The sequence below is a fragment of the Nelumbo lutea genome, chromosome 4 (assembly GCF_056320005.1).
Source record: "Nelumbo lutea isolate HS-2025 chromosome 4, American lotus-T2T, whole genome shotgun sequence".
NCBI lineage: Eukaryota > Viridiplantae > Streptophyta > Magnoliopsida > Proteales > Nelumbonaceae > Nelumbo > Nelumbo lutea.
Window position 1 is genome coordinate 11,407,669 of NC_142687.1, and position 27,799 is coordinate 11,435,467.

Genomic DNA, 27,799 nt, shown 5'->3' on the forward strand with positions numbered 1-27,799 from the left:
GGAAATAGACGTGGCTTCCCTTCCTCATCCCCGAAGCAACGCCAACGCCAACGCCAACGCTCCCCGCCCGCTCCCACTACCAGGCCAGCGACCATTTTCACATCAACCTCCAAAATGCAAAAGCTCAAACTACAGCACACCACCTTTGTAGACTAGATTTCTTGAAGAATCCCTGACGATCTCCTGTCGAATTGTCTCTCCATGTCTACTCTGCAGCTCTCTAGTTGCGGAGCTTTCCATGAAAGCTTGTCTTTCTGCAACTTCGCTTCACCCGAGAAGCTTTCTAAACCTGCGTTCTCTTCTTCTCTATGGGGCAGGGAATTGTGTTCAACTAACGGAGGTTTTAAGTTCACTGTTAGACGGAAGCTTCATTTCAGTCGGACGACAACTACTAGGGTTTCCGCTTTGTCCAATGGTCCCTTTAAGATGAATCTCAATGAGTATATGGTAACACTTGAGAAGCCACTAGGAATCAGGTTCGCGCTTTCCGTCGACGGCAAGATCTTTGTTCATGCTCTCAAGAAGGGGGTCCGTTCATTATACTTCATCCAAATTCCTTGATTATTACCTATAATTTCATTGTTAATGGCAACAGCTTGTTTCCGTTTGGGAGTGTTCTTGGATTTTTTTTCTGCACGGAGGAACTTAGTTGATTTGGTTGAAGATCTTGTTATATCGAAACTCGGATGCATCTTTCCAAATTTGCACGATTAGTTCTTCAATTGTTATTCTGGAACATTTAATTTGATTTTGTGGAATTCATTATTCTTTTCTCGGATTGCAGTCAGGTTTATGCTGAGGAGTATTTTGCCATTTAATTTCTTGGTCACTTAAAATATATAGACCTATTTTGCAGGGCAATGCAGAGAAATCAAGAATAATCATGGTCGGTGACACTTTGAAAAGAGCAAGTAATGTATCAGATGGCAAGCTTATTGAGATGAAAGACTTCGGCGACACACAGTATGGATTATGGAACTTACCTTTTCTTCGTGTTTTAGTGACGTCTAACCATGAACTTTAAATTGCAGTCGTAATAATATTGTCGTATTGTTAAAATATCACCGGCCATGTTCTGTAGTTAAAGCTGGTGATACACATCTGCCAAGTACTAACAAATAATGGAAACCTCATCTAAACATCTTTTTATTTTCTTTTTATTGCTAGAAACCATATTCATTGTGCTGATAATTATAAGTATGCAATTTCAAGGAACAAATAATGGAATTCACCTTTTATTTGTATCTATTCATGTCATAGCGTGTTACGAATAGCAAATTTTCTTTCTTCGTGTCCAAGTGATGTTTAACCATGAACTTTATGTTACGGTGTGATGACATTGTTGTATGGTTAACGGATCACTGGTCATGAATCATGTTTAACCAAGTAAAGCTGGTTGTGCACATCTGTCAAGTGCTAACTAATTATGAAAATTATATCTAAACAACATTCTTTTCTTTTATTGATAGAAACTGTCTTCAGTGTGCTGATGGTTATGGGTATGCAATTTCAGGGGAGGTAAAATGTGTTTAAGATTTGCATCTTTTCTTCCTTCTCTTCTATAATACATTATTACATACTCAAAATTCTAAATATTTAACATACTCTTCATTTATGCCTGCCTCTGAAATGGATCATAACATTCCACCTATTTGAAAGAACTCCATCATAGAGGCTATAAATTGCTTGAGATCCTCTAACTAACAAAACCTTCTTGCACCTTCACATGACATCCATTAAACTGTGAATACCATTAGGATAAAGGCAGTCATTTCTATGGGACTTTCTTCCAATAGGTTATAGATCAGATTGTTGTCCCCAAGTATTTTCCTTTCCAATACCCTGATCCTTAGTTACTAGTTGCACTCAAGGCCATTAGTTCATTAAATTACTCTGCCACAAATTGGTTTTGAACCTAGAAAAGCATGCCAGATTTTTGAACATTTTGTTTTTACTAATATGACCACATGAAGGGAACTCTGACATCTAGAGATATGCCACTTTTAATTATATTTCATTAACCACCTCACGAGGCAACTTGTTACCTATCAACCTGAATAAAATTTAATCAAGTCTAAGAGAAGCTTGAGAAACTAAAATAGTTTTTAAATCACTGACGTATTTCCATATGTGTCTACCTGTTAAATTACATCATGACAGTAGGAATATGTACTTGCTTTTGTAGATAACAATCAGTACTGCAAATAGAAAAAAAAAGAACTAATTCATGTGAAGTGTTCTACAGAATCTGATGGTAAACCAAAAGTATAGAAAGTGTCTGATCTGATGGAGAAGTCTAGTGTCTAATTTCCACTCGGGAATTTCATTTTAATCTGGCTACATGCAGGCACTTTATTTTATATAGCAACTAGGCTTCTACATTTTAATTTCTCTCATATATGCTTCTGCTTCTTTTTTCTTCTGGGTACAAAGAGTTGATGCAAGTTCAAGACATATGCTTGTTGGAATTTTGCAATAAAACAACAATGAGTGAAATTTGAACTGCTTTCTGCTTATAAAATACAAGGAGCCTGGTTAGTTAACATTTAACTACTGATATGGATGGTTAGTTAACATTTAACTACTTATATGGACCTATTCATATTGAGTTGTATCATGCCTTAGGCACGTTTTTAACGAGTTACATGTCTTGGAGCATTCTATTTGCTTGATGGTCTTCAGTAGAATAATGCTTGGTGAAGCATGACCAAATACTGAAGTGTGGCATGATATTTCAAATGGCCTCTATTGTGTATTTGGTTGACAAACTGGTCTAGGACTATCATTCAATGGCCAAATCTCTTGGTTTGGACCATTTGGTTATGACCAAAATCATCTTGATTAAATGACTGACCAAAAAGGACTTTTCCTGGATTTTTCAATCAATAACTTAGAGGTTTAGTGATTTTCTGGATAAATAGAACCATCAGTTTGGCTGACATTGCGTTTATCCAAGATTTCCAGTTGGAATCTACATGCTAGAAAGCCTAGGATATACATTGCATTTGTATGAACCACATTGTTTGGTTCCAAAATCAGAGTGTAGAAGATCATGAAACTACTTTATATCTTTATGCATGTTTATACTTTATGCATTTTTCCAGCAGTTGATTCTTAATCATGCACCTAGACAGACCATTTTGTCTTTAAAATAGTTCATAACTACATCTAAAATAATTCTTCAGTTGCTTTATTTTTCTTTTTGTTTCATTTGTCTAAGCTCAGCTGGTTACTTGTCTTCAATGCTTCTTCAGGAAGATGCTCAAGGAGAAAACAGGATCCCTTAGCCTGGTCCTAGAGAGACCCTTTTCTCCTTTCCCAATTCAACAATTACATTTCATCAATGATCTTGAGAATATTTTCAACAGAGGTCGGGTTCCTGTGGCTACTTGGAACAGGAATATATTGGCATCAAATTTGCATCCATCATCCGAGGGATGTGGAAATTCTGGGTTTGTTATGTTTTCCACAAAGTTCCTAACATCACAAGGGTGGAAGCTTCTAAATGATCAAAACGGTCGTTCTGATTTGCATATGAAGAACAATGTTTTTCCTGCACCCATAAGCCAATTAGTTTGTATTTTCTCAGAAGAAGAGTCTGGAGATGTTGAGTGGGCTCATGGAAGTTTCCCCTTGGAAGAATATATTAAAGCACTTGATCGTTCTAAAGGCGAGCTATACTATAACCACTCCCTTGGTATGCGGTACAGTAAGGTGCGATGATCTATATATTTTATGCACTACAGTGGAGAAAAAGGAGTTTATCAATTGTTCAATATGATTAAAGTGCTAATATTTAGCTATTTTTCAATTATTGGTTATGTACTTATTGTTTTTTGGGTAAGGTTTAAAAAAGCATACAAGTCTTTATACAATGTTGTGACTCATTTTTTCATAGTTCATTGAGATTTTATAGAACGATGCTCTTTTCAAGTGAACCAATGTTGTGATTCACGTTTTGATTTCTTGTGATGGTGTTATTCCAATCCCCACCCTTAGTTCATGGAATAATTTTTTTTCCCAGAAAACATTTTCATGTTTTCAAAATATGCTCTCTTAATGGGCATTTTAATTTAATCCAATGTTTATCAATGCAAGAAAGATTCGAATCTCATCATATACTTAGATCCTACCTGTAAATGGCCTATATTATTGGAACATGTTGGATTTACAAGACCTTGGTGTTGTTGCATAGATAACTTAATAGCTTATACAATGATACCAAAATCATGCAAACTAGAGAAGTTTTGACCCTACAAGATAAACTAAAGGAAGTGATGTAATTGCAACTTCAAGTTTTCAGGCTTTTTTTCATGCTCTCTAGACTTTTTAAACTAGTTTGATCCTTATTAGCCCTATTGATATGAAACCCATAAACTAAGGAAATAACTTCTGAAAAACTTAAATTTACCAAAAGGCAGATAACCCAAAAATTACAAAATTGCTAATGATGCAAGAATCTGAAGGAACTAAATTTCTTTTTCGCATGGTTTCTTTCCTTTTTTCCATGCTTGCATGATTAATGCTTCCCTAGATCACTTCCCTGGCATTGCTATACCCAGTGTTTTGCAGACTTTTGTAGGTGAAGACATGTCCATGTTGGGCATATTTCAGTTTTCGAAAAACCATGGATTCCTGTTGGACACTTCTGGAGTATGTATTCATTTCTGTTTCTTGCTTGTTTGAAATGAATGGGAATATAAATTATTCATTCCATCTTTTGGTATAAATGTTTCCTGATAAGAATAATATACATGTCTATGTGTACATGTGTTCATAAGGCGCTAGCTAGCCTGCTAGTAAAGTCTTTGGCTGGTTGTAGCCAGTGTTTTAAAAGGTGTGGGAGGCATACGCCTGGAGGCACGCCTCCAGGCGAGGTGCTCCCAAAATGCCTTGAGGCATATGCCAGAGGCGCTGACACCTCTGAGGCATACACCTCTTGCGTTTTTTTCATGAGGTGTGCTAGAGGCGTACGCCTCATGCACATCTGATATAAAAAGACAGAAAAAAAAGAAAAAAGAAAAAAAAATGAAAGGAAAGGAAAGGAAAGGAAAAGAAAGGGAAGGGAAAGAAAAAGAAAGAGAAGAACAAAAAGAGAAAAGAAAGGAAAGGAAAGGGAAGAAAAGATAAGGGGAAAGAAAGTGGTTTGCCCCTTGCCCCTTCAGACTAATGTTATGCATCTTTATTCTTCTTAATATAAAATACTTTTATTAAAAATAAAGAAAAAATGAGATCCCCCCTTCCTCTTCATCCTCCTCCTAACCCCCCCTCTCTTAAGGAGGCTTACGCCTCCTTGTGTTTGGGAGACTTGCGCCTCTTGCATTCTGCACTATGCCTCACGCCTCTAGGTAGTGGAATGCCTCGTGTCATGCTTCCGTGTTTTAAAACATTGGTTGTAGCGGAGACCTAGGAATGAGTCAGGCCTTTGCCCAGGTTGGGAGGGTCTAGGGATTTGGGGGAGGGCTACCCCTCTGTTGTGTAGCCCATTTTCCTACGAAAAAAATGTGCAAATGTGTTCATTGTTCATTAGTGAAAATTTCCTGAACTGCGTCCTATAAGATTTTTTTTTTCAAATTTCTTGTTAGATTCCGTGGTATGCGTTCATTGTGTTGGATTCTGATGCTTGTATTTGTATTTATGCAACATCCAACCTAAGTGGGTGAACAACATAACTCCTGTTCCTCCATTCCACTATGCTTTATGCCATATCTTCTGTTAAAGAATGAAAATGTAATCTAACCAATATTGGGTCCTATTTGATCCATTAGACTGACAGTTATGCCCTTCACGCTTAGTTTAGCAGATCTCATTCTACTATTCATTTTTCTGTTGCTGATGGTTTTGATACAGATAACAGAGCAAATATATGTTGGATCATGCATACAAAGAGAAGCAGATGCGGAAACTCTGTCTAAAGTTGTGGTATATGCTGCTGCCCTTGTTGTTGTTTCAGTTCAGTTGTCTTGCACTTTGGTCTATAATGTTAGAAATCCATGCTGTTGAGATCCAAACTTGTGAATTCTTCTTCTTCTTCTTCAAAGAAAAAAAACATAGAGCTGTTACAGTGTTACTATACGAAAGGGCCTCATCAATCCCAGATTTAGAAAGCCTATTAGCCTTATGGTTAAATTCTCTCTATCCTAAAGACTTAAAAGATGCATCACTAAAGAGGGGATGGGATAAAATACCTTAGGAAACCATCTATCCTAAATAATTCATATATACTTGAGAATTGTTGCTGAAATATCTTCTTATCCATAATCAGGATCCTTAAAGAATCTCAGATTCAATTGATCCTCCCTCATTGCTGTCATATAAATAAGGACAATAACAAGGTTTGGACAAACTTAATGCAAATAATGATAAAGAAAGGTTGGCTGATCAAAGGTACAGTTTCATCATTTGTAGAGAAAGACAAAGACTTTGTTCATTCAGGCATTTCAGTTCAACCAAGAGATATAGACTTAGAGGATGATGTAAGACAGAAAATTCTGACACTTAGTAAGAAATTCCGAAAAAGAAAAGAAAGGTTTAATAAGAATTTTCAGTATTCTGACTGAGGTGGTAAACGGTCCATGTGATTGGAAAGGACATGATAGTGGCTCTCAGACTTGACAGTGGACCAAAAATAGAAGGCTGCTGCAGTGACAGAAAATTCCAACACAAATCTTGAAGAAAATATTATATGCGTGGAAAGGGTGTTAACCCATATCATACCTTTTCTAGTACACGTGTAGGTTCTGATGAAGAAGACATCATCATTGAATAGTTGTGGATTTTACGTTCTGAATTTGTATATTTTCATCCTTTAAGTCATAGTTCTAAAGCATGTATTTTTTATTCTAGTAAATTTAGTTTCTTTGTGCAGTATGAAACCAAATTTGCATCTTGATTCTGCTATTATCTATCCGTCCTACATACTTCATTATTATATTCTTTTCCTTTGTTTCTATTTCCTATTGATACAGTGGAATGTTCATTTCATGTGTGGTTCATGATTTTTTGTTCAATGTTTTCATTAATAACAGTTAGGGCATGTTGCACCAGGGAGTTACTGCTATCCTTAACTTCCAGAGTGAAATTGAATCTACAAATTGGGGAATCAATTCCAAATTAATCAATGATGCATGCTATCGACTTAATATCCTTATGATCAACTATCCAATAAGGTAATTGATATTTATTTCATATACTTATTGATTATATTTAGCAGGTGAATTTTGGCATCCTCTTTTTTGGGAGTTAAATACTTAATAGAAAGTAGAATTATTATTAAGTCCTGCATTTCTTATCACCATCTTTCTGGTCCCTTCTAGATGGGAAATGGAGATTATTGGGTCTATTTTTCACCAGATATATTTCCAACTTAAAGGTCTGCCATTTCATTTATGTGATTACAGGTGTTGAATTGCTAAGACTGTTTTAATGACCAAAAACATGTATTTTCTATTCTATTGAAATGCATGTCCACTGCTTGCATTTTTTTGACATTCCTTTATTTTCTTTAGCATTTAGTTCTATTTAATTATTAATTGTTGCAATTTTTAGAAACATGATGGAGGGTTAAGGCAAGGTGTTTGGACCTTTAGATTCATGAGGTGTAAGCCTCAAGACATGGGGCTTAAGTGTCATAGGTTTCCAGTTTTTAAGAAAGATATCAAACTAATATGAAGTATAGAAATATCTCCATAAGAGGATATATTTTTTTATACAACAAAAGCATATAAATGAACAAACAACCATATAAAAGGAGTTGAGAATATTAGGAGCTTTAGAAGAAGCCATCACATTCTTACAAATCATTTAATAACTATTAAGAAGCTCTAAATGTTAAAATAATGCCTAAAAATGGCTTTAAATATGTAAAAACATATATATGAGGACTTATATCCATAAATATACATATACCCATATACACATAAAGGGCACCTCAAGGAGTGTTGAATGAACTTGATACTTTCAAGGGTGTGCTTGAAGATTGAACCTTGAGGTGTTCTCCTTGACCCTCACTTTGAGGTGAGCCTGAAGGCTAAATTAGAGTTTCTAAGGGGAGATCTGAGTTCTTATGTCGAGTCCATAAACAGAATCATTATATTTGAAAAAAGGAAAGTTGGTTTGATAAGTGAAGTTTGGTTTATTAAATTCTTGGTTCTTGTTGGCTATTTTTTGTTTCTCTCCTTTTCCTTTCTTAGTTATTTCTTCTTCTAAGTGATCTGTCTACTTGTCATTAATCCTAATAGCAATGGTTCTTTTCCTTCTTTCTAATCTTTTACTCATTCTTTGGTGGGCAGCAAGCTGTCTTCTTGCTTCTCCATCTCTATTCTTCATCATTAATTACCCAAATCAGCTTTCTTCACCCTACAAAGCTTACTGCTAGATCTGAAAGTTGTAGGACTCCCTACCTGTTTCTATCGGTCTCATATTATTTTTAAAACATTCAATTGTTGAACTTACTGGCTACTGCCATAGTGTCATAGTCAAATATTATTTGTATGTTTTGAAAACTTGCAGATAATGACCTCAATAATTTTCAGAATGTACTTTTCATTGTATCATATTAAGTGGTACTATTTATTTCTTTGCAGGGAGGTAGATTCATTTGACTTGAGGAAGAAGCTTCCATTCTGCGTTGGTCTATTGTTACGGTTGTTGAAAAAGAACCTTCGAGTTTTTGTGACCTGTACCACTGGGTTTGATAGATCCCCAGCTTGTGTAATTGCATACTTGCATTGGATGACAGATACCTCGCTTCATGCTGCTTACAATTTTGTCACTGGATTGTGTGCATGCAGGCCAGACAGGTTGGACTTGCAAACTTTATGCGATACCACATATAATGGTTACTGCCAATGGTATAGGGACTTACTCAAACAAAGCCCAGAAAGACCCAGGATGATGCTGATGCTCCCAATTTAAACTCACTGAGAATTTGGGACTGCATGGCCTTTTTTCAATTAAATGAAGTGTATAAAATATTGTTTGAAAAATAATGTCACTCAAGTCGATATTACATGTACATGATGACTGAAGGTTCTCAGAGTGTATCTATCTTGGAACTGAAATCTTTTCTTTTGATGTTAACTGATGCATATTTAGCTTATTGTGTATATGTAGAATATTTCGTTATATTCTGCTAGAACTTTGATCTGATTCTTGTTAACTGCATATACTTCTGTTTTAGGAAGTTGTGCAACTTACATCTTATAGCTTACCCCATATGGTTGGGATAAGGCATGGATGATGTGCAACTTGCATTTTATGCTTTTGAAAGATGAACTGCAATATTAACTATTTTAGTAGTGTATGCTTTTCAATAGATGTTTCCACATGTCCATGTTTTCTCACCTTGCCAATTCAGCCTTTTGGATGCATGTTGGAGTGTTCGTGTCCATGTAACATTAGTAGCAACACAATTAACTAATGATCAAGAGTGAGTATGAACATGATTACAACATCTGCAAACAGGAAACTTAGTGGGAAATACCAGAACAGAGATAAATACATATAACCATACAACCACAGCTGGGATGAAGCCCCAAAAGAGCAGGTCTACAAGTCTGAAATACATAGAAACTAGCAGAAGCTTTATGGAGATATCAGCACTCAAATTAAAACAAACTCATCATTGCTAGGCTTTCCCGTAGCAAGACTATTTGCAAATGAATTGATGGTCATGGATCCATCTAAACTATAGATTCACTCTGGAATCCAAGTCTCTCACCTCCTTCATATGATGCATTGAACAATCAAGGTAACAGGCCATCAAAACCATTTCACATCCATCCAATAAACACTTGGTGAATCTCCCTTTGCCTTGACTTTCTCAAAGCCAAGATAAAATATTAATACGAGGCCTTGGAGTAATGAAAAAGCAGAGCTTCTATTTCTACATCAGTGGCTACAAGGTAGTTATGAGTTACTATTTCCTCTTTCTCAGGCCAATCTTTGTGTGTATTACCATGTAAGATTTTAAGATTTTGTGCTTGGTCTTCCTATTGCATCTTCAATTTAAGGGGTTGAGTGCTTTCTAACACAATTTATGTGGTCTTGTATCCATACTCCTTGATTTGGACAACTCTATATTATTATTGACATGGTTTTCTTTAGATATGGCTGCAATATTCTGGTCTCATTTATTGGAGGTGGATAATGGTGTTCGGACCAGCCACTTTTTGAGATCTTTCCATCCCTTTTTGCATTGATTCTAGTAAGGATGGGGCGGTGAAGGAGTTTATGGAGGTGGCTAATGGTCATCCGGTGTGGGCTCAGATTCCAGAGGAACCTGAATGATTGGAAGGTGGAAAAATGGCTATTTTTTTCTACTAAATTTTGTTATAATGCTCTGCGGGGGCCATGTGTCAAGATTGCTTGGTCTTGGATCTGGAAAGCCCATGTTACATCCAAGATTTCTTTCTTTGTGTGTCTAGCTGGTAGGAAGAGGATTCAGACTGTGAATGCCTTAGCAAGACATGGTATGGTTTTAGATGGTACCTGCTGTTTGTTTGGACAAGCTTCAGAGTCTGTCCATCACCTGCTAATCCATTGTTCATTTACTTATCAGGTGTGGTGCCACTTTGTTAAATTCTTTCAAATCCAATGGGATCCCCCTCGTGCTATAGCTGATCTGTTATCCCCCTGGAGAATGGGTATTCTCTTAGCTAAAGGGAGATATCTATGGAATTGACTTCCTTTTTCCATCAGTTGGGCAGTTTGGAATGAGTGGAACCTTGGAACTTTTTAGGCTAAATCTGATCCTGTGGAGGCAACCATTGGCAAGGTGGAATGGACATTGAGGAGACATGCCGGTAGTTCAAAGCTTTTTGTGGGAAGCAGATAACCATTTTGTGGATCAATAGATGTCTGTCATTTTTTTACTTCTTTTGTATAGGTTCTGAATGTTGATGATCTGTACATAGTTACAGACACTTCTTTCTACGTGCTTTTGACGGTTTCTCCCCCTTCTTTATAATTTATATTAATACTTTTACCAGTTATTTGGTCTCATTTAGGTAAAAATAAAATTTGGAAAGAGCAACAAATAATGTCTTTCACCTTAAACTGTTGGGTGGTGTGATGTTTGGAATTGTTTTTCTAATTATGAATAACTGCACAATCAGAGTTTTAATGATTAATTGCATCACCAAAGATTCTACATTGTAATTATCCATAGAAACATGTTGGCATCATGAAAAGTCACCGGTAGTATCATAAATATTGCCCATCTTGACCTAAAAAAAAAGCTATTCAATATCTATACTACCAAAGAGGATTTGGTTGTATTGTTCTGGTATTAGGACAGCAATTTTCTTGATCCAAGTTTATCTTTTGAATAAATACACTGTAAACAGAACTTTTATTTTTCTATTTGTCTGATTTACTGCAAGCAGAAATTCTTACCTCTATGTATTAGTTTATAAAAGCATTATGTTGGGCATCTGAATGCAGACCAGCAATTGCCTGGGCAACATGGGATCTTATAGCTATGGTGGAAAAAGGGAGGCATGATGGACCTGCAACTCATGCTGTGACATTTGTGTGGAATGGACAAGAGGTTAGTATGAACTTCTTTGTTCATTTCAAAGTTAAAATCACACCCACCTCAAAATAAAAAAAAGAAGATAAAATAAAATGAAGAAGGCTAAACTTTGAGACATGATAAAATTCGTAAGATTCACCCTATTATCATTGCAAATGATTTAACACTTTTGCAGGATTACAGGACTGTGAATGCTACTATTGTTCTATATCACTTATTTCATTCTTCTGTTTATTATAGGGAGAGGATGTATACTTGGTTGGAGATTTCACAGGAAATTGGAAAGAACCAATTAAGGCTGTCCATAAAGGTGGCTCAAAATATGAGGTTGAAGTCAGACTTACACATGGGAGGTAAGTTTCACCGAGTTCTATTACCTCTTTTTTCTTCCTCTGAAAAGTCCAAAAGTAAGTTTCCTATTTGACATGCCCTACTCTACCTGGCTCACAAATATCCTATAAATTTATATTCATGCACCTAGGATTTTACCAGTCATTTGATTTGACTAAAGATTGACTTTATATTACTATGCATTGCATTTGATTTTACCAGTCATTTGATTTGACTAAAGATCGACTTTATATTACTATGCATTGAATTTTTCTGCACATTTCTATTTCCTTGTTCGCATGCTGCATTTCTATTTCCATATATTATTGATGGCATCTTATCACCAAGGGAGTAGGGTGCAACTTCTGCAGGCTTGGGTTGAGCATTAGTTAAAATTTGAATGGGACCAGGCCCCTGATGCAGTGTAAATTCTTGAAATTGGGTACCCAACTTCCATCCCTACCAGGGAGAATCTCATATTTTGCTTGTATTTTCATTATGTTAGTTACTTAAGACAGATGGCAAGAGAGGTATCCATTTGCTTGTGCTTGATTCTTCAGACATTTTAAACTTGAGACAATTCTAAGTTCTTATTACTCAAGTGGGTTGTTGATATTTCATAGACAGAATAAAGTTTTGAACAGCATGAAATATGAGGTCCTTTGAAGGATGAGGGCAGGGTAGGAGGGTTTAGGTTTAGGAGATTGAAATTAAGCAGATTTCAGATGAGAAGTACATGGTGGGTTAAGCTACATATGAATAAAGGAAGACTAGAGCAGTCATACCTACACTGCCAATTGCCTAGCTCTTTGAAACAGCGAGATTGAATTGTCTAATCTTTTGAAACAACCTAGCTACCAGGCAGCTGTTTTTAGCAATTGGAAGTATATCAGTATCGGTCTGATATGTTGCCAAGTACACATGTAAGCTACAGCCATTTAGGGTTTTATTTAATGTTTACTTTACAACATTTAAATTAGAAAGGGAGACAAAATTGGTGCTTTTTAGCATTTTGCTTGGTTCCTTGGGCTAAAGTTGCTAGTGACTGGAGAAAGTGGAGCTGCAGGGAACATGAATCTCATCTGTTCTTTTACCTAAATAATGTAGGACTGCATGCTCTAACACCAATAGACCGGTATCAAACTAATGAAAGAGCACTTGCTCTGATACTAATGTTGGATGGAAATGGCCCAAAAATGAGACTAGGAGAGTGACAATGGTGTGAGGAAGGTTTAGAGTTGGTTGTAGGACTAAAAGTAGGGATTCATTGGATTTGGAAAAGTTCTGGTCAAATTGTTGAGAATTGCAAATTCTTTGTGGGATGGTGAAAATATAGAAAATTCAAAAACCAAGTGTTGGAATGAATTTTTTAACAAAACTTGTCATGATGAATAGACAAGATTTACAAGGTTCAGCATATTGAGCTTATTATGTCCATGGAGGATCCTTGTGAAAATTTCACTATTTCTCAATCAACTATTACAACCCTATCAAGAATGCAAGTATTTATATTTCATTGAGTTAAGGTTTTTCTTTTTTTTGGTATTCCAATTATACTCCTGTATGGACATTGTACATGCAAATTTCACTGACATTCCCTAGGTTCCCAACACCTTCAATGTGAACCATGCTGAGTATCTTGTACAAGGGAGGTTCTGCTCCTCTCCATCTTGTTTACTTTGCTCACTTGCATACACTTTGATAGAGCCCCCCTTTGCTAATGCTGTTTCCTTGTCCTTAATACAAGGCATCCATTGCCAACAGAGTGGTGGCTTGGTTGGCATGTAACTGGGAAAGCCCCAGACCTGATGTGGTTTCGAGCCCCGCTACTAACAACTCCAAATCCACCTTTGCGAAAAAGTATAATCGTGCTAGATAAAGAATTGCGGTACTATGCCACGGGAATTGGATTATGGCCTCTATGGGGGTAAAAGGCGAGTAATCAATACCAAAAAAAAAACAAACAAGACATCTATCGTAAATATGAAGCAATTTAATTTGAAGGCACTAAACCTTTGGGCGTTAGTGCATTATAGTTTTTCATTTTGTTCTTGATTGTGTTTTGGCTTTTGTAGCTGGAGCTTTACTGGAGCTGCTCAATGTAGCATGCTAGCGTGCATAGTAGTTTTTCATTATGTGTCATAGGCTTTACATAAAAGGATGAAGAACTCCCTTTATGAGAAATTGACATAATTTTCAAAGCTAGGGTTTTAGGTGGAATTTTGGGATGAAATACGGTAGAATGAATGGTGATTCGAACTTATGGGGGGAGAATAAATATAAGGGCATTCTGAAGTGGTTTGGCACAAAAAGGATGAAGCTTGCTAAAGAAGAAAAACTTTGGGTTTTGATAAAAACTTGAGGAAAGACTTAGATGATATGATGATGTAAACTTGAAAAATTTGCCTCGATTAACTTTAGTCCTTGAGAGATGAGTGAATTTTTAATGAAGACTGGGATGTTAATGGCTGTAATGGCTGCTTGCAGTATTAAAGAGAAGATAGAGAAAAAGAAGAAAAAGAAAGCACAGAATCAGACAACAGGCACCTAAAATCACTCTTATGGTTTATGAGAATCATTTACCATAACCATTGACTCAAATATGAATCATTAAATGAAACGTAACTAAACTATGATTAGACAAATCAAACTCTTAGGCTGCAACCCCCCTCCCTCCCATCATGCAAAATTATCAAAATTCAAAATACCCCATTGTCTAAAATACATAAAATGTTCAATGTTGATTCTCCGGCTTCTGCATCACTGTGTGCTAAGGTAGGAACATCAATGGTTTACTGAAGAAAATAAAGAATTTTGGCAATAGTTCATTCAGTACTTAAGTAGTTTGAATCTGGAAGAGGGGAAGGGACTGATGGTTATTTTATTCTGGCTTCTTTTGGTCCAGTGGGAGAGGTTGATGCATCATTAGTCCTGGGCCAGTGGGCTTTATCGTCAAAGTAAAAGGGTTTGGACACATTTTAGTAGAGGGTCATTCAAGCTATGCTGTTATTAGTCTGAGGTGAAGTTGTAAATTTCCATTGAGGATGCCTCACTGCATTAGGGAGATGCGTTTTTGGTAACAATGATGCTTGTAAAATGGATCTCAAAGGAATTTAATGATTTAGCTGACTCTTTGGCTAGAAATGGGATGGGGAGCAAGTGATTGTATGGTATTAACTTGATACCATTCTAAAGCTCATTTGAAGTGCTTTTGCTTTCTACCCTGTTTTTTTTGTGTTGTATAGTCTTTCATCCTTGATGCAACTTTGCTGTTATGCATAAAAGTAAAGAAAAATGGAAGAAAAAGAAAGAGACAAGTCTTTCTCATTGGACTTGAGTCTATGTTGTCTTTTCTTACTGGAGTTGATATACCTGTTGGGGTTGTCTCATTGGTAGAGTTCTTCAAAGATATTTCATTACAGTCTTAAGAACCATTAAAAATACCATTATACCACTTTAATTCTTTGGTCATTAATTCTGAAAATTCCAAGCTTTTGTGTGATCATCATGTAGCAAAACATTTGATGACAGCTTACTCTCCAGAACAATATGAAGTACTTAAACTGTAACTTACTTTGTGTACTCTGGAATCTGGACTAGAACAACGTGCAAGTACTTAAATTGTAACTGTACTTTTGTGTGACCATCATTAATTTTATTTCTATAAATTTGTAATATAAATTGCTTTCAGGTACCGCTATAAGTTCATTGTCAGTGGGAATTGGAGGCACTCAACCTCTTCACCAACAGAAACTGATGAACGGGGAAATATCAACAATATAATTATGGTGGGAGATATTGCCAGTGTAAGGCCTTCTTTTCAACACCAGACAAAGGTAAGCCTGTTTTGGCAGCTATTCTTATTTTACTCTCTTATTTGAGTTTCTAAACTTTTTTTTTTTGATAAATGAGTAAAAAGTTTTATTAATCCAACAGATAATAGTTATAGGCAACCCAAGGAAAGGCATGAGATGCGACCTTTCCTTTAAGATTGATCACAGAATTACAATTTCAAAATGAACAGGAGTTAGCCATTTGACTTTTTTTAAGGAGATCTCTATAGCCCCAGACCACAGAATCCGGATTCAGAAACCACCCTACAACCACCTGCGAGTCCCCTTCAATAAGCAAATGCTCTATCCCCACTTGGGATCTGCTACCCACTAGTTGTTTCCACATCCCTATCCACAGAGCACCACCACTGTGTATTGGGAATATCTCCCCATGAATGACAAGGGAGATATTCCCAATGAGCAGCTCTAATGTCTCGTGGGTAGAGATGTGGGAACGGCTCATGGGTAGCAGATCTGAGCCCCTCTATCCCTAGCTGGTTTGCAAGCTGGATTCCTCGTATAGCAGCAAGCAGTTCAGCCATTGTAGTCTCTCAGACTCACGGACCTGAATATAAAGAGATGATACCATTGTCGTTATTTCTTAGAACTCATCCTATGCCCAAAGGTCCAGGGTTACCTTTTTGTTTTTTGATCAATGACAAAACTTTCATTAATCAAACAAAATAAATAATTTCAAAGAGGGGGAGATAAACTCTCTTAACTTCCCTAACAGAGGCTAGAGCCCCCAAAAATAGAAAAACCAGAATTACAACTGAGCCCAAAATATAGATTCCCTTATCACCCCTTGCTTGGCTAACCCATCAAGCAAATGAGTTAGCAGATCTCTTCACCCAACTGAACTTTATTTCCATGTCCTTAACCAACCATATGAATTTCCTCCTTTCATTGTTGTAGTTCCATAACCCAACATTGTCTTCTTTCAGCCACCCTACCACCACCTCTGAGTCCCCTTCAATTACAAGCCTTCTAATGTTCATATCCTTTGCCCTTAGGCACTTTCCAAGACCACAAAGATCTCAGCCCTGAGAGAGTTACCTACTCCAATTGGTCCTGAGAACAAGACTGAAAGTCTCATTCTAGTCCCTAAATACACCCCCAACACCTGAATGCCCAGGATTCCCTCTATTCTACTGTTAGCATAGGGGTATTTCTGTCTTTATACCTTGATTGATGTTGATGATTTGTAATGTTGTGTTGGAACATGTGCTCTTAACTTAAGTAAGGGCACATAGGTCTTTTCAGTCATGTTTTAATAATAATATAAATACTTACTGGCCAATTGGGAGAAGTCAAGTTGACTCTGTCAGTTCGAACCAGAATTCTCTCTTCTCTCTCTCTCTCTCTCTCTCTCTCTCTCTCTCTCTCTCTCTTTCTTTATCACCTTTTCTTCTTCTACATAACTGAACTCAGTCAGGCCGAACTCTAAGGCAGACCTGAATTATAACATGGTATCAGAGCTAGGTTAAATCTGCCTAGATTTCTGCTTGCCTAGGGTTCATTCTCTGTGCACCCTATCTAGGGTTTTCCTCTTTTTTTCTGTGTTCGATTGGAGATAAGGGAAAGGGCTGAAAAGGAGTGATCGCCCTCTTCCCTTGGGGGTCTCTATGCTTCCAGTCAGGTCATATGTGGTCGGTTGCTGTGATTTCTGAGATCGCCCTCTCCTAGTAGAGGAAGAATAGAGAACCGAACTGTGTGGGCAATGGCTGTTGTGTGTGAAGCGGCTGTTGTGTGTGGACTGCTCTCCTGCTCGTATGGGTGTTATTTCAGCGATAAGGTAAGAGATTTCAGTGCATGATATCTGTTATGGATTAAATAGGAAGTGTGTTTCAGACCATATGCTAGGGTTTCGGATTAAATAGGAAGGGCTAGGGTTTATGCTGGTTTCTTTGTGCTTTTTGAAGGAAGAGATATGATCATATAGTGGTGAGATTTCAGGTAGTTGTAGGAGTAGGGTTTGTGGTGTAAAGAGCACACATTCCAGCAACAATTAGTGCTGCAATCAGTGTGACAGGTGTGACCTAGTGGTGTGTAGTGTGCAAATCTCAGTGATAATAGAATTCAACAAGTGTGCAGAATTGGTGATAACATAATGGGAGACAATAATGATTATAAACCTAGTGTGATGGTGCCTACAGACTACCTAAATGGTTAGATGACCTCCATTAAGTTAAATGGAGAGAATTATGTGCTTTGGGCTAAATCCGTTGAAGTCTTTCTGAAGGCAAAGAAGAAGGTAAAACACATCAGAGAGGAAAAACCCTCATCTAACTCTCACGAGTATGAAGACTGGGAGCAAGAGGATGCTCAGATCATCACATGGTTGTGGAACAGTATGGAACCCAGGATTAGTGTGAACTTCATGTTCCTTGATACTGCCAAAGATGCGTGGGAGCATGCGAAGAAATTGTATTTGGGGCAAGACAATACAACCAGAGTTTATCAGCTTTATCAAGAGTACTTTAATCTGCAACAGAGCAATCAGAGTCTTGAGGAGTACTATGCCAACATGAGGAACGTACGTAATGAGTTGAATGCCTTTCATCCTCTCACTTTTGATGTCAAGATTCAGCAACAACAGAGAGAGCAGCTTGATGTGACTAGATTTTTGGTGGGACTAAAGTCTGAATATGAACTAGTACGTGCTCAGATATTAGGGGGATCAGCTCTTCCGTCCCTAGAAGATGTATTTGCTCGACTTCGAAGGATTTCTATCGGATCTACTGAGAACTCTCATATCTTAGATAGATCTGCCTTTGCTGCATCGAGAGGCTGTGGTGGTAGAGGTGGAGCTCGGGGAGCTCAGTCTGGCCGTGGTGGTGGTAGTGGTTCTGCATATGGACGAAGTGGCAATGGTGGGTCTACTCATAATCGTGGTGGTGGTCGTACTGGGAGTAGAGATTCAGGGGGAGCCCGTGGTAGAGGACGTAGCTCTGGCCCGAGGAAGTGCACTCATTGTGGTATGGATGGACATACCATCAACTATTGTTATTATCTACATGGTCCTCCCTCAACCTGGGCCAATTATGCTGCGACCAGTGACTCAAGTTCTAGCTTTAGACAGGAGAATCATTCATCTGACCAGTTGCCTCCTACATCCACAGATGGTCCCATGAAGGAGATGGTGAGTGTTCCCTGTGATGAAGATGAGAGGTTTATCCAATCACAGCAGAACACGACGACTTTTGCTCACTCAGGTATGGCTTGTTTGGCATCTACACCCAATCCTTGGATCATTTACTCTGGAGCCTCTGATCACATAACTGGAACTCCAGGTGTGTTTTCCTCCTTATCTCATTGCTCAACATCACAATCCGTCACCCTTGCTAATGGTTCCACATCCTCAATTTGTGGTGTTGGTAATGTTGACCTAGATCCTGTATCCCTCTCATCAGTTCTGTATGTTCCTAAATTGCCTTTTAACCTTATGTCTGTTAGTAAGCTGACCAAATCACTTAACTGTTCCATTACTTTTTATCCTTCTATGTGTGTCTTTCAGGATCTCAAGACGGGGATGAAGATTGGTGGAGGACATGAAGCAGGTGGACTATATTATCTTGACGGTGGTGGTGGTAGAACTTCAACAGCTCTCCAGTCATCTCTTTCTCCTCTCCAGTGGCACTACCGATTTGGTCATCCATCGCTAAAAGTCTTGAAGTTCTTGGTTCCGTCCTTGAGTCAGCTTTCTATTTTCGATTGTGAGTCGTGTCAGTTTGGGAAACACCATCGTGTTCCCTTTAGTTTTAGGGTTGATAACCATGTGTCGAGTCATTTTTCTTTAGTTCATTCAGATGTTTGGGGTCCTTATAAAGTGATGTCGTATAATGGATACAGATATTTTGTCATTTTTGTGGATGATTTTTCAAGGATGACGTGGCTCTATTTAATGAAAGAAAGAAGTGAATTGTTTACCATTTTTCAAAAATTTTATGTTGAGATTCGTAACCAATTTGGTACCCATATCAAAGTTTTTCGTTCTGATAATGGCCGCGAATATTTATCCTCATCGTTTCAGGAATACCTGGACCAACACGGCATTATACATCAGACCTCGTGTACCTACACCCCGCAACAAAACGGGGTGGCTGAGAGAAAGAATCGCCATCTCCTTGAAACAGCAAGATCCCTAATGCATTACATGCATGTTCCCAAACCTTTTTGGAGTGATGCAGTGCTTACCTCTTGTTTTCTGATTAATTGGATGCCCACGTTCATCCTTGATGGTCATTCTCTGTTTCAGGTCTTGTTTCCCACTTTGTCTATGTTCTCTCTTATGCCAAGAGTTTTTGGGTGTGTCTGTTTTGTCCATAATCTGGGTCCCGGGAACTACAAGTTTGATGCCCGTTCTCTCAAGTGCATCTTTCTTGGCTATTCTCGGACCCAAAAAGGGCATAGGTGTTACCATCCTGGTTCTCGATGGTCCTTTATGTGTGTTGATGTCAGTTTCTTTGAGTCTACTCCGTTCTTTTTGGGGTTTGGTGATGCTTCTTCCTCATCACCTCCTCTTCCACTTCCCGTTGTCGATCCTCCTCCCTTTGTTCTAGTCGTGACCAAATCCTTGCCTCCGGTGCCACCACCTGTTGAATGCCCACCTATCCGTCATGTGTATACACATCGCCCACGTGCACCAACTACTACTCCGGCTACATCTCCGTCGACGGATCCGACACCAGACTTGCACTTAGCATCTGAGATTGATCTACCCATTGCTTTGCGGAAAGGTAAACATTCTTGCACCCTTCATCCCATTTCTAATTATGTTTCTCTTACTCACCTTTCCGCTTCTCATCGCTAGTTTGTTACCTTGTTATCATCAGTTATTGTTCCTAAAGATGTCTAGGAAGCCCTTGCCTCTCCACGGTGGTGCCATGCCATGGAAGAAGAACTCTCAGCCCTTCATCATAATCATACTTGGGACCTCACTGTTCTTCCTCCTGGGAAGCAAGCTATTGGTTGTAAATGGGTTTATACGGTTAAGTATTTGCCTGATGGTAGTGTTGAACGCCTGAAAGCGCGATTAGTTGCAAAAGGGTACTCCCAAACCTATGGCATTGACTACATATAGACCTTCTCATCGGTTGCTAAGATAGGGTCAATTCGTGTTGTGATCTCTCTTGCAGCCATGTATGAGTGGCCACTATATCAGCTTGATATCAAGAATGCCGTTTTGCATGGTGACTTACTCGAGGAGATCTACATGGAGCAACCTCCAGGGTTTGTTGCTCAAGGGGAGGATGGTAAGTTGTGCAGACTAAGGAAGGCTATATATGGGCTTAAACAGTCTCCTCGAGCATAGTTTGGTAGGTTCAGTGGGGGTAAAGAAGTTTGGTATGAAACAATGCAAAGCTAACCATTATGTATTTAGTCATGACTCTCCGGGAGGAAAAATACTGTTGGTGGTGTATGTAGATGATATTGTTATTACTGGGAATGATAACATTGGTATTGACAGGCTGAAGACTTATCTGCAGGATCATTTTCAGACAAAGGATCTGGGTAAACTGAAATACTTCTTGGGGATAGAGGTAGCGAGATCCAAGTATGGGATTAACCTGTGCCAGAGGAAGTATGTGCTTGATTTGCTGGAAGAAACAGGCTTGTTGGGTGCCAAACCAGCTGAAACACCCATGGACACAAATATTAAGCTAAGCAGTGATATGGGTGAAGTGTTTGAAGACCCTGACAGATACTGACGACTTGTGGGCAAACTGAACTACCTAACCATTACCAGACCAGACATCTCGTTTGCAGTTAGTGTGGTAAGCTAGTTTATGCAAAAACCTCTGATTCCTCATTGGAATGCGGTTCTGAGAATTGTGAAGTATCTAAAAGGGGCTCCGGGTCGCGGTCTGATATACAAGAGTGGGGGAAAACTTGAAATAGAAGGGTATTTTGATGCTGATTGGGCCGGTTCTATGTCTAATAGGCGGTCTACTACAGCATATTGCACGTTTCTGGGAGGTAACCTAGTGACATGAAAAAGTAAGAAGCAGACGGTTGTGGCAAGAAGCAGTGCAGAAGCAGAATATAGGGCTATGGCGCACACCGCTAGTGAATTAGTGTGGCTAAGGAACCTTCTATAGGAAGTAGGGTACAACATTAACACTCCAGTGAAGCTCTATTGTGATAACCAGGCTGCAGTTCATATCTCCTCTAATTCAGTGTTTCATGAAAGAACCAAGCACATTGAGGTTGACTATCACTTTGTGAGGGAGAATGTGCTGAATGGAGAGCTAGACACTACACATGTTAATACAGGAAATCAGTGGGCTGACTTATTTACAAAAGGCTTGAGTCCGGGAAGAGTGGACTACATATGTAACAAGCTAGGAGTATATGATATATACTCACCAACTTGAGGGGGAGTGTTAGCGTAGGGGTATTTCTGTCTTTATACCTTGATTGATGTTGATGATTTGTAATGTTGTGTTGGAACATGTGCTCTTAACTTAAGTAAGGGCACATAGGTCTTTTCAGTCATGTTTTAATAATAATATAAATACTTACTGGCCGACTGGGAGAAGTCAAGTTGACTCTGTCAGTTCAAACCAAAATTCTCTCTTCTCTCTCTTTCTCTCTCTCTCTCTCTCTCTCTCTCTCTCTCTCTCTCTCTCTCTCTCTCTTTATCACATTTTCTTCTTCTACATGACTGAACTCAGTCAGGCCGAACTCTAAGGCAGACCTGAATTATAACAATTACCATCAAAGTTAAACTTTATAAAACCAGTGGGGGGAGGGGTCCAAGACAGACTTAGCCCCATTTTGACCTAGGCACAGCTAGCAATCTCTCCATTTTCCCAGCAGATCATTCACTGTAAAATCTGTGAATAAGTCTGAGGATTTCAGCCACCGTACCACCCTTATGTGAATCAGCTCTATCAAATTTTCAACGCTTTTTTCTCTTTCAGAGAAAAGCCTTGAGTTCCTTTCTCCAGGGTTACCTTGGCTACTCCCATCAAAGTTCAGCTTAATAAAATCCTCCCCAGGTGGCAGCCATTCTACCAAATATCTGTTCATCCTGGTAGAAGTATTAACCACTACTAACCAACTCCTCCAAAGATCATTAAAGGAATAGGTATCAAAAAGGTTTTATGTTTTCAGCCACTGAATTGCCCTTGTCAGAACACAATCATCAACTTCCGAAAAGCTTCTTTGGAAAAATAAACTATGCTTATTCTGTAGCAAGTTACTAGAACAAAGTACCAGCATTCTACATTCTATTGCAGTTGATTTTCTGGTTTGAATGAAAGTTCTTTGAATTTTCTGCTCTTGTCACTTAGTTATTTTAAATCATAAAAATTTCCAACACTGTTCCCAGATCCGCAACAGCTAAGATCCATTGGACCGGAGGGGGGGGCAATTAAATGTTTTGTTTTAAGGGGATTGGATGATATCACTTTTCTGCTAAAGAAGCATTATTCATTTCCTTTGTAGGACCCCTATTTTACTGGATTTGCACTTTCTAGTTTAATCTCCAATAGTTCCAAGTTTTACGCTTCATATTTTCTTCTAGGCATTTTAATAATTTCTAGTGATAAGTGGACCGTAATCCACCTCAGAAATCTGAAATTGCAGCCCCCTCCTAGTCTACTAGTAGCCCCCCTCCCCCGAAACCGCATCCTGCCCGTGAATTTGGCATCAATCCACGGGCAGGATTCAGTCCACCCCTAGAAATCCTAGCTCCACCCTAGGGGTGGACTGAACTATAAAAACCCCTAATTTCTTATGTCTGCCCTTTAAGCCCCGTACTGTAGGCACCTTGAGCAAAGGTGCCAAATGGAAGGTAAAGAAAACGTTCATAGGGTGTTTTACCATCATCTTGCATGGTCCCTTGATTTAATCTTTTAAGTTTGTCTTCACTGGCACCAGATTGCCGTCCTTGAAATCTAAGTCTGTGAATGTGCAACCTTGATGAAGTCTATAGAATAGATGCTAACTATAAAAATAGTACAAGTAATTTTGAATTATATTTCTGCATATATTGATTTATTTCGTTATCTGCTCTTAATGCTGTAGGATACCATGATTGTGAAGGTGATTGAGAGGCCATTGACTGAAATTGAACGATTCATGTTGGCAAAGGCAGCTCGATGTGTTGCATTCTCCATCTGTCCTGTCACACTAGCTCCAAAATAGCTGCACTTGATCAATGTTCAAAATATCAGTATCGTGTATCATATCGGTAAGTTTGTAAATGGATACATATCGTGATGGGTATGAATGAATAGGGTGGAAAAATCATAAAAACGATACCAAGGTTTTTAAAACAATTTTTGTTGTATAACACTAACTTTATCAGGGAAGCTTCTATAAATCCCATAAATACAATTTTTTTTGTTGTAAAACACTAAATTTAAGTTTGAAAAAAATCATAAAAACGGTACCAAGGTTTTTAAAACCGAACCAGACAATGAACTGGTCAGGGGTCTGGTTCTCAGGTCGAACGGTCCAACCGTTCAAACTGAATGACGGCCTGTTCTGACAAAAAAATAAAGAAGGCCAAAACCGTTAGATGGTTCGAATGCCCGGGTCAATGGTTTGCTGACCAAATCAACGGTTTTTGGCGAAATAACGGTTCTAGGGTAAAACAGAATTTTTCTGGTCCAGTTTTGAAAACTATGGTATAAACATATAATAAATGCATACTTTAATAGTTTATATAAGTAAACATATTACAATCAATAAATATTGGAGAATAGGTATCACATACTTTTTCAATTTTCCTAATTTTCCGGGGAAAAAGACATAAATATACTAATAGAAGCCTAAAATATTACATATCTAACCAGAACTTTAACATACATATAAAGGTGTAAAGTGGGTTGTGTCGTGTTTGCAGGCCCCACGTGCCTTAGTGAGTCGTGTTGTGTTGTCATGTGGACCTAAGTGGGTTATGCTTGCCTAGCCCAGAACCCCTAAAAGGTCAGGCCTAGCATGGCCTATGGCACGAGCTCAGGCGGGCCCTTGCTCAACTACGTCGAGTCTTTTTTTTTTTTTTTGTTTTTTCATTTTTACTAAGTCTAAAGATGATACAAACTTTGGGAAAAAAGTAGAAATTTGACAAAAAATACTTAACAAAATACAAAATAGACAATGAATTGAAAAGACTTTTAAAATTTATATTTCATTTGAATTTAATGATTACAAAGTTAAAAAAAAAGTAAATTGAAAAAATACAATGGAATATTAGAATTGGAATAAATTATAAAAATAATATAATAAAATTGAAAATAAAAATTTATGGTGGCATTGAAAAAATAACAAATAAGTAACAAATTTTAAATAAAATTGAAAAAACAAAATTTACAATAATTTTAAAAATGCTATACAATTATTGAGTATACAAAATAACTTCATTGTTTTCTTCAATTTTCACCTACATCTCTTTGACCTTGATCTATATCATTTTCTTCTAGTGAAACATCAGGTGAAGTGCCATGCCCTCAAGCATATACACATCTCAAAGCTTTCATCGTTTTATATACCTTCTCAATTAAGTTTAATAAATGAACTTGATGATGAAGTGACAATTGATTTTTTCCTTTTATTTATCAATGACCAATTTTTTTTTTCTCTTCCACTATTAGAACTAGATGTTTCAATAGTGGAGGCTATACCTGTATAAATTCTCCTGTGTCATAATTATTAAGATTCATGTAAACTGTATATTTCAAATAATAAATTATTAGTCTTATCTAATTTTGTTCCAAATTCAGTTCTCATATTTTCACAATAAGATTGAAGCAAAACATTTAAACCATCTTTTATAATCATAGGATCTAATATTGTAGCTAAGCAATATAGAGGATAAATATTTTTCCAATATTTTTTAAATTTAACTTTTATTATATCAATAATATTTTGAAAATTTAAATTATTTCTATATTTTGAAAAATGTTCACTAATTGTAAATAAATGATTAACTAAAATGCAAGAAGTTAGATAATAAACACCCAAAGTTCATTTAAAAAATTTGAAAAAAAAACTTTTATACAAGCAACAATTTCCTAATTGTCATCGGTTATAAAATTATAGGGCATTTTCTCATTATAAAAATTAATAAGAATATCTTTGTATGAAACACAATTCTTTAACATAGAATATTTGGGAATTCCACCTATGTTGAACATTTAATACACAATTTCTATATTTTAGACCATATTTTTGACATAAATATTTAAGTTCTTTCTTTTTGTACCAAAACTTTTAATCTAATTTTAGAAATATAACGAGAAATAATATTTAAAGCATTTTGAACACAAGATGTGACATGCACATCTAAAATGAAATAATTTACCATTTAAGCATGGCTTAATTGATATCTTAAAATATTTATTGTTGAATCAATATTATTGGCATTATCAAAACTAATAGGAAAAACTTTATTTTTAATTTCGTATGTATGTAAATTATTTAATATACTTGCAACAACAACTGGGCCCAAAGTAAATGTTTATCAATAAAATGCCCTATAACAACTTATATTTAGAAGTTCAAATATCAAATGTAAATGCAATTTTAGAATTTGACAAAGTATAAATTAAATTTTGTTTATATGAATAAAAAAATTTTAAAGCATTTTCTATAATTGTATTTCTAGAAACTTTTTTAAATTGGGGATTTACTAATTGTTGTAAAAGTCTTTCTAACCTTAGGGTCTTTAGCGAATAAAAACAATTGTTCAGCATGTATAATATGCTTATCTAATTTTTGCCTCATTTTTTCTTAGAAATATTGAAAATTACTAAAAAAAAACATGACCAATTTGTGATTATTTTTGACTATCATTATTTTTTAGATGAGTGGTCATATGTGTAACCAAATGGCTATTACCACCTTTATTGCTATAACTAAAATCACTCTTACATTTATTGCAAATAGTTTTTTTTTTTTTCTTTCCCCTCAACAATTTTGATAATAAATATTTCCCAGACTGGGCTAGGCAAACTTTTTCTTTCCCTTGTAGTAGTACTAGGGGTGGTTCCAGCAACATCAATCATAGAATCACTAGCACCCATATTGCTGTTGTCCTATTGTGATTGTACATTCTCAAAGCCAAACATGTTGGGAAATTGATTTGAGAGGAGCCAATCATTTTTTAAAAATTGTAGTTTTAAAACCCTAAAAAATGAAAATTAATTGCAACTTACTTGGTCCATTGGTCTGGAATCCCAACTTGATTTCAACTGATGAAATTTCTAAGCCTCCCAAATTGCTAACTTGAGATACTTGGTCTAGCATTCTTCTTGTTGAAACTTGAATAGAGCTGAGAATTAAGGACTAGAGAGCAGGAGATTAAGAGGGTATGAGAGTGTATAAGAGTAATGGGAGTAAATGAATGTATAAGAGTATGACAGTATGAGAATGATGGAGGGTAATAGTATTTATCGGAGTTGGAATTGATTCAAATTGATCAAAACACCTTAAAAACTAGTCATTTTATAATTGTTGGGAGGGGTATTCCAAACCTGACATGTCGCATGTTGTGCTGGGCCTCAGGACAAAGGCTGGCATAGCCCACTTTATAGCTCTACATATATGTTACTTTTGTAAATATTACGGGAGTTGTTTGAATTCACCAGGCTAAGCTTACACACTAATGAATCAACCTGATTTTATGCAGGTTAGGTCGGACCAACGTTGACAAACATCAGTCCATTTAAAATAAGTTGGGCCAGTGGCAAGGGGCCTAGGAAACCTGATCAAATCCAAACCCATTGTTTTGCCTTTTTCTTTCCAAAGTTTGTATATGGTATTTATTACAAGTGACAATGTACAAAAGATTGGTGAAATGGCTAAGAGTTGTGCTGAATAGAGTATTTGCAAATTGAGGCTTCTGGTATTCTTGTTTTGTATTCTTATACCGGAATTGACCCTGAACATGACGAAGGTTTTGTTCAGACTACAAAAATCTCGTTAAAGGTCAAAATCTATATCTATGATGTTATGATTCCATACAATAGTACAAAACGTCTTATAAACGATTTTACTTTTGACCCAAAATTGATTTGGGCTCACCACACCACAGGCGATTTTACTACATATGGCCACATCACATTTTGCATCCCGTTGTGTTCATGGT

The 27,799-nt window shown here is 37.1% G+C and overlaps 1 protein-coding gene across 1 annotated transcript; it reads left to right on the forward strand.

The window, feature by feature from the left end:
* Window positions 1-27,559, forward strand: LOC148853904 (phosphoglucan phosphatase LSF1, chloroplastic). Its single transcript, XM_088985433.1, has 11 exons — window positions 1-528; window positions 857-963; window positions 3,255-3,714; window positions 5,851-5,922; window positions 7,048-7,169; window positions 8,586-8,801; window positions 11,446-11,551; window positions 11,777-11,889; window positions 15,558-15,702; window positions 23,734-23,899; window positions 27,341-27,559. Exons 1-10 carry the CDS (start codon window positions 202-204, stop codon window positions 23,851-23,853), a joined length of 1,788 nt encoding a protein of 595 aa, XP_088841559.1. The 5' UTR covers window positions 1-201; the 3' UTR covers window positions 23,854-23,899; window positions 27,341-27,559.
* The last annotated feature ends 240 nt before the right edge of the window (window positions 27,560-27,799 follow it).

Excerpts from the sequence above, each read along its gene's own strand:
- LOC148853904 (XM_088985433.1), top strand. The coding sequence starts at position 202 with ATGTCTACTCTGCAGCTCTCTAGTTGCGGAGCTTTCCATGAAAGCTTG. Across the intron at positions 964-3,254 it reads AAAGACTTCGGCGACACACA|GAAGATGCTCAAGGAGAAAA; the intron begins GTATGGATTATG and ends ATGCTTCTTCAG. Across the intron at positions 15,703-23,733 it reads CTTTTCAACACCAGACAAAG|GATACCATGATTGTGAAGGT; the intron begins GTAAGCCTGTTT and ends TTAATGCTGTAG.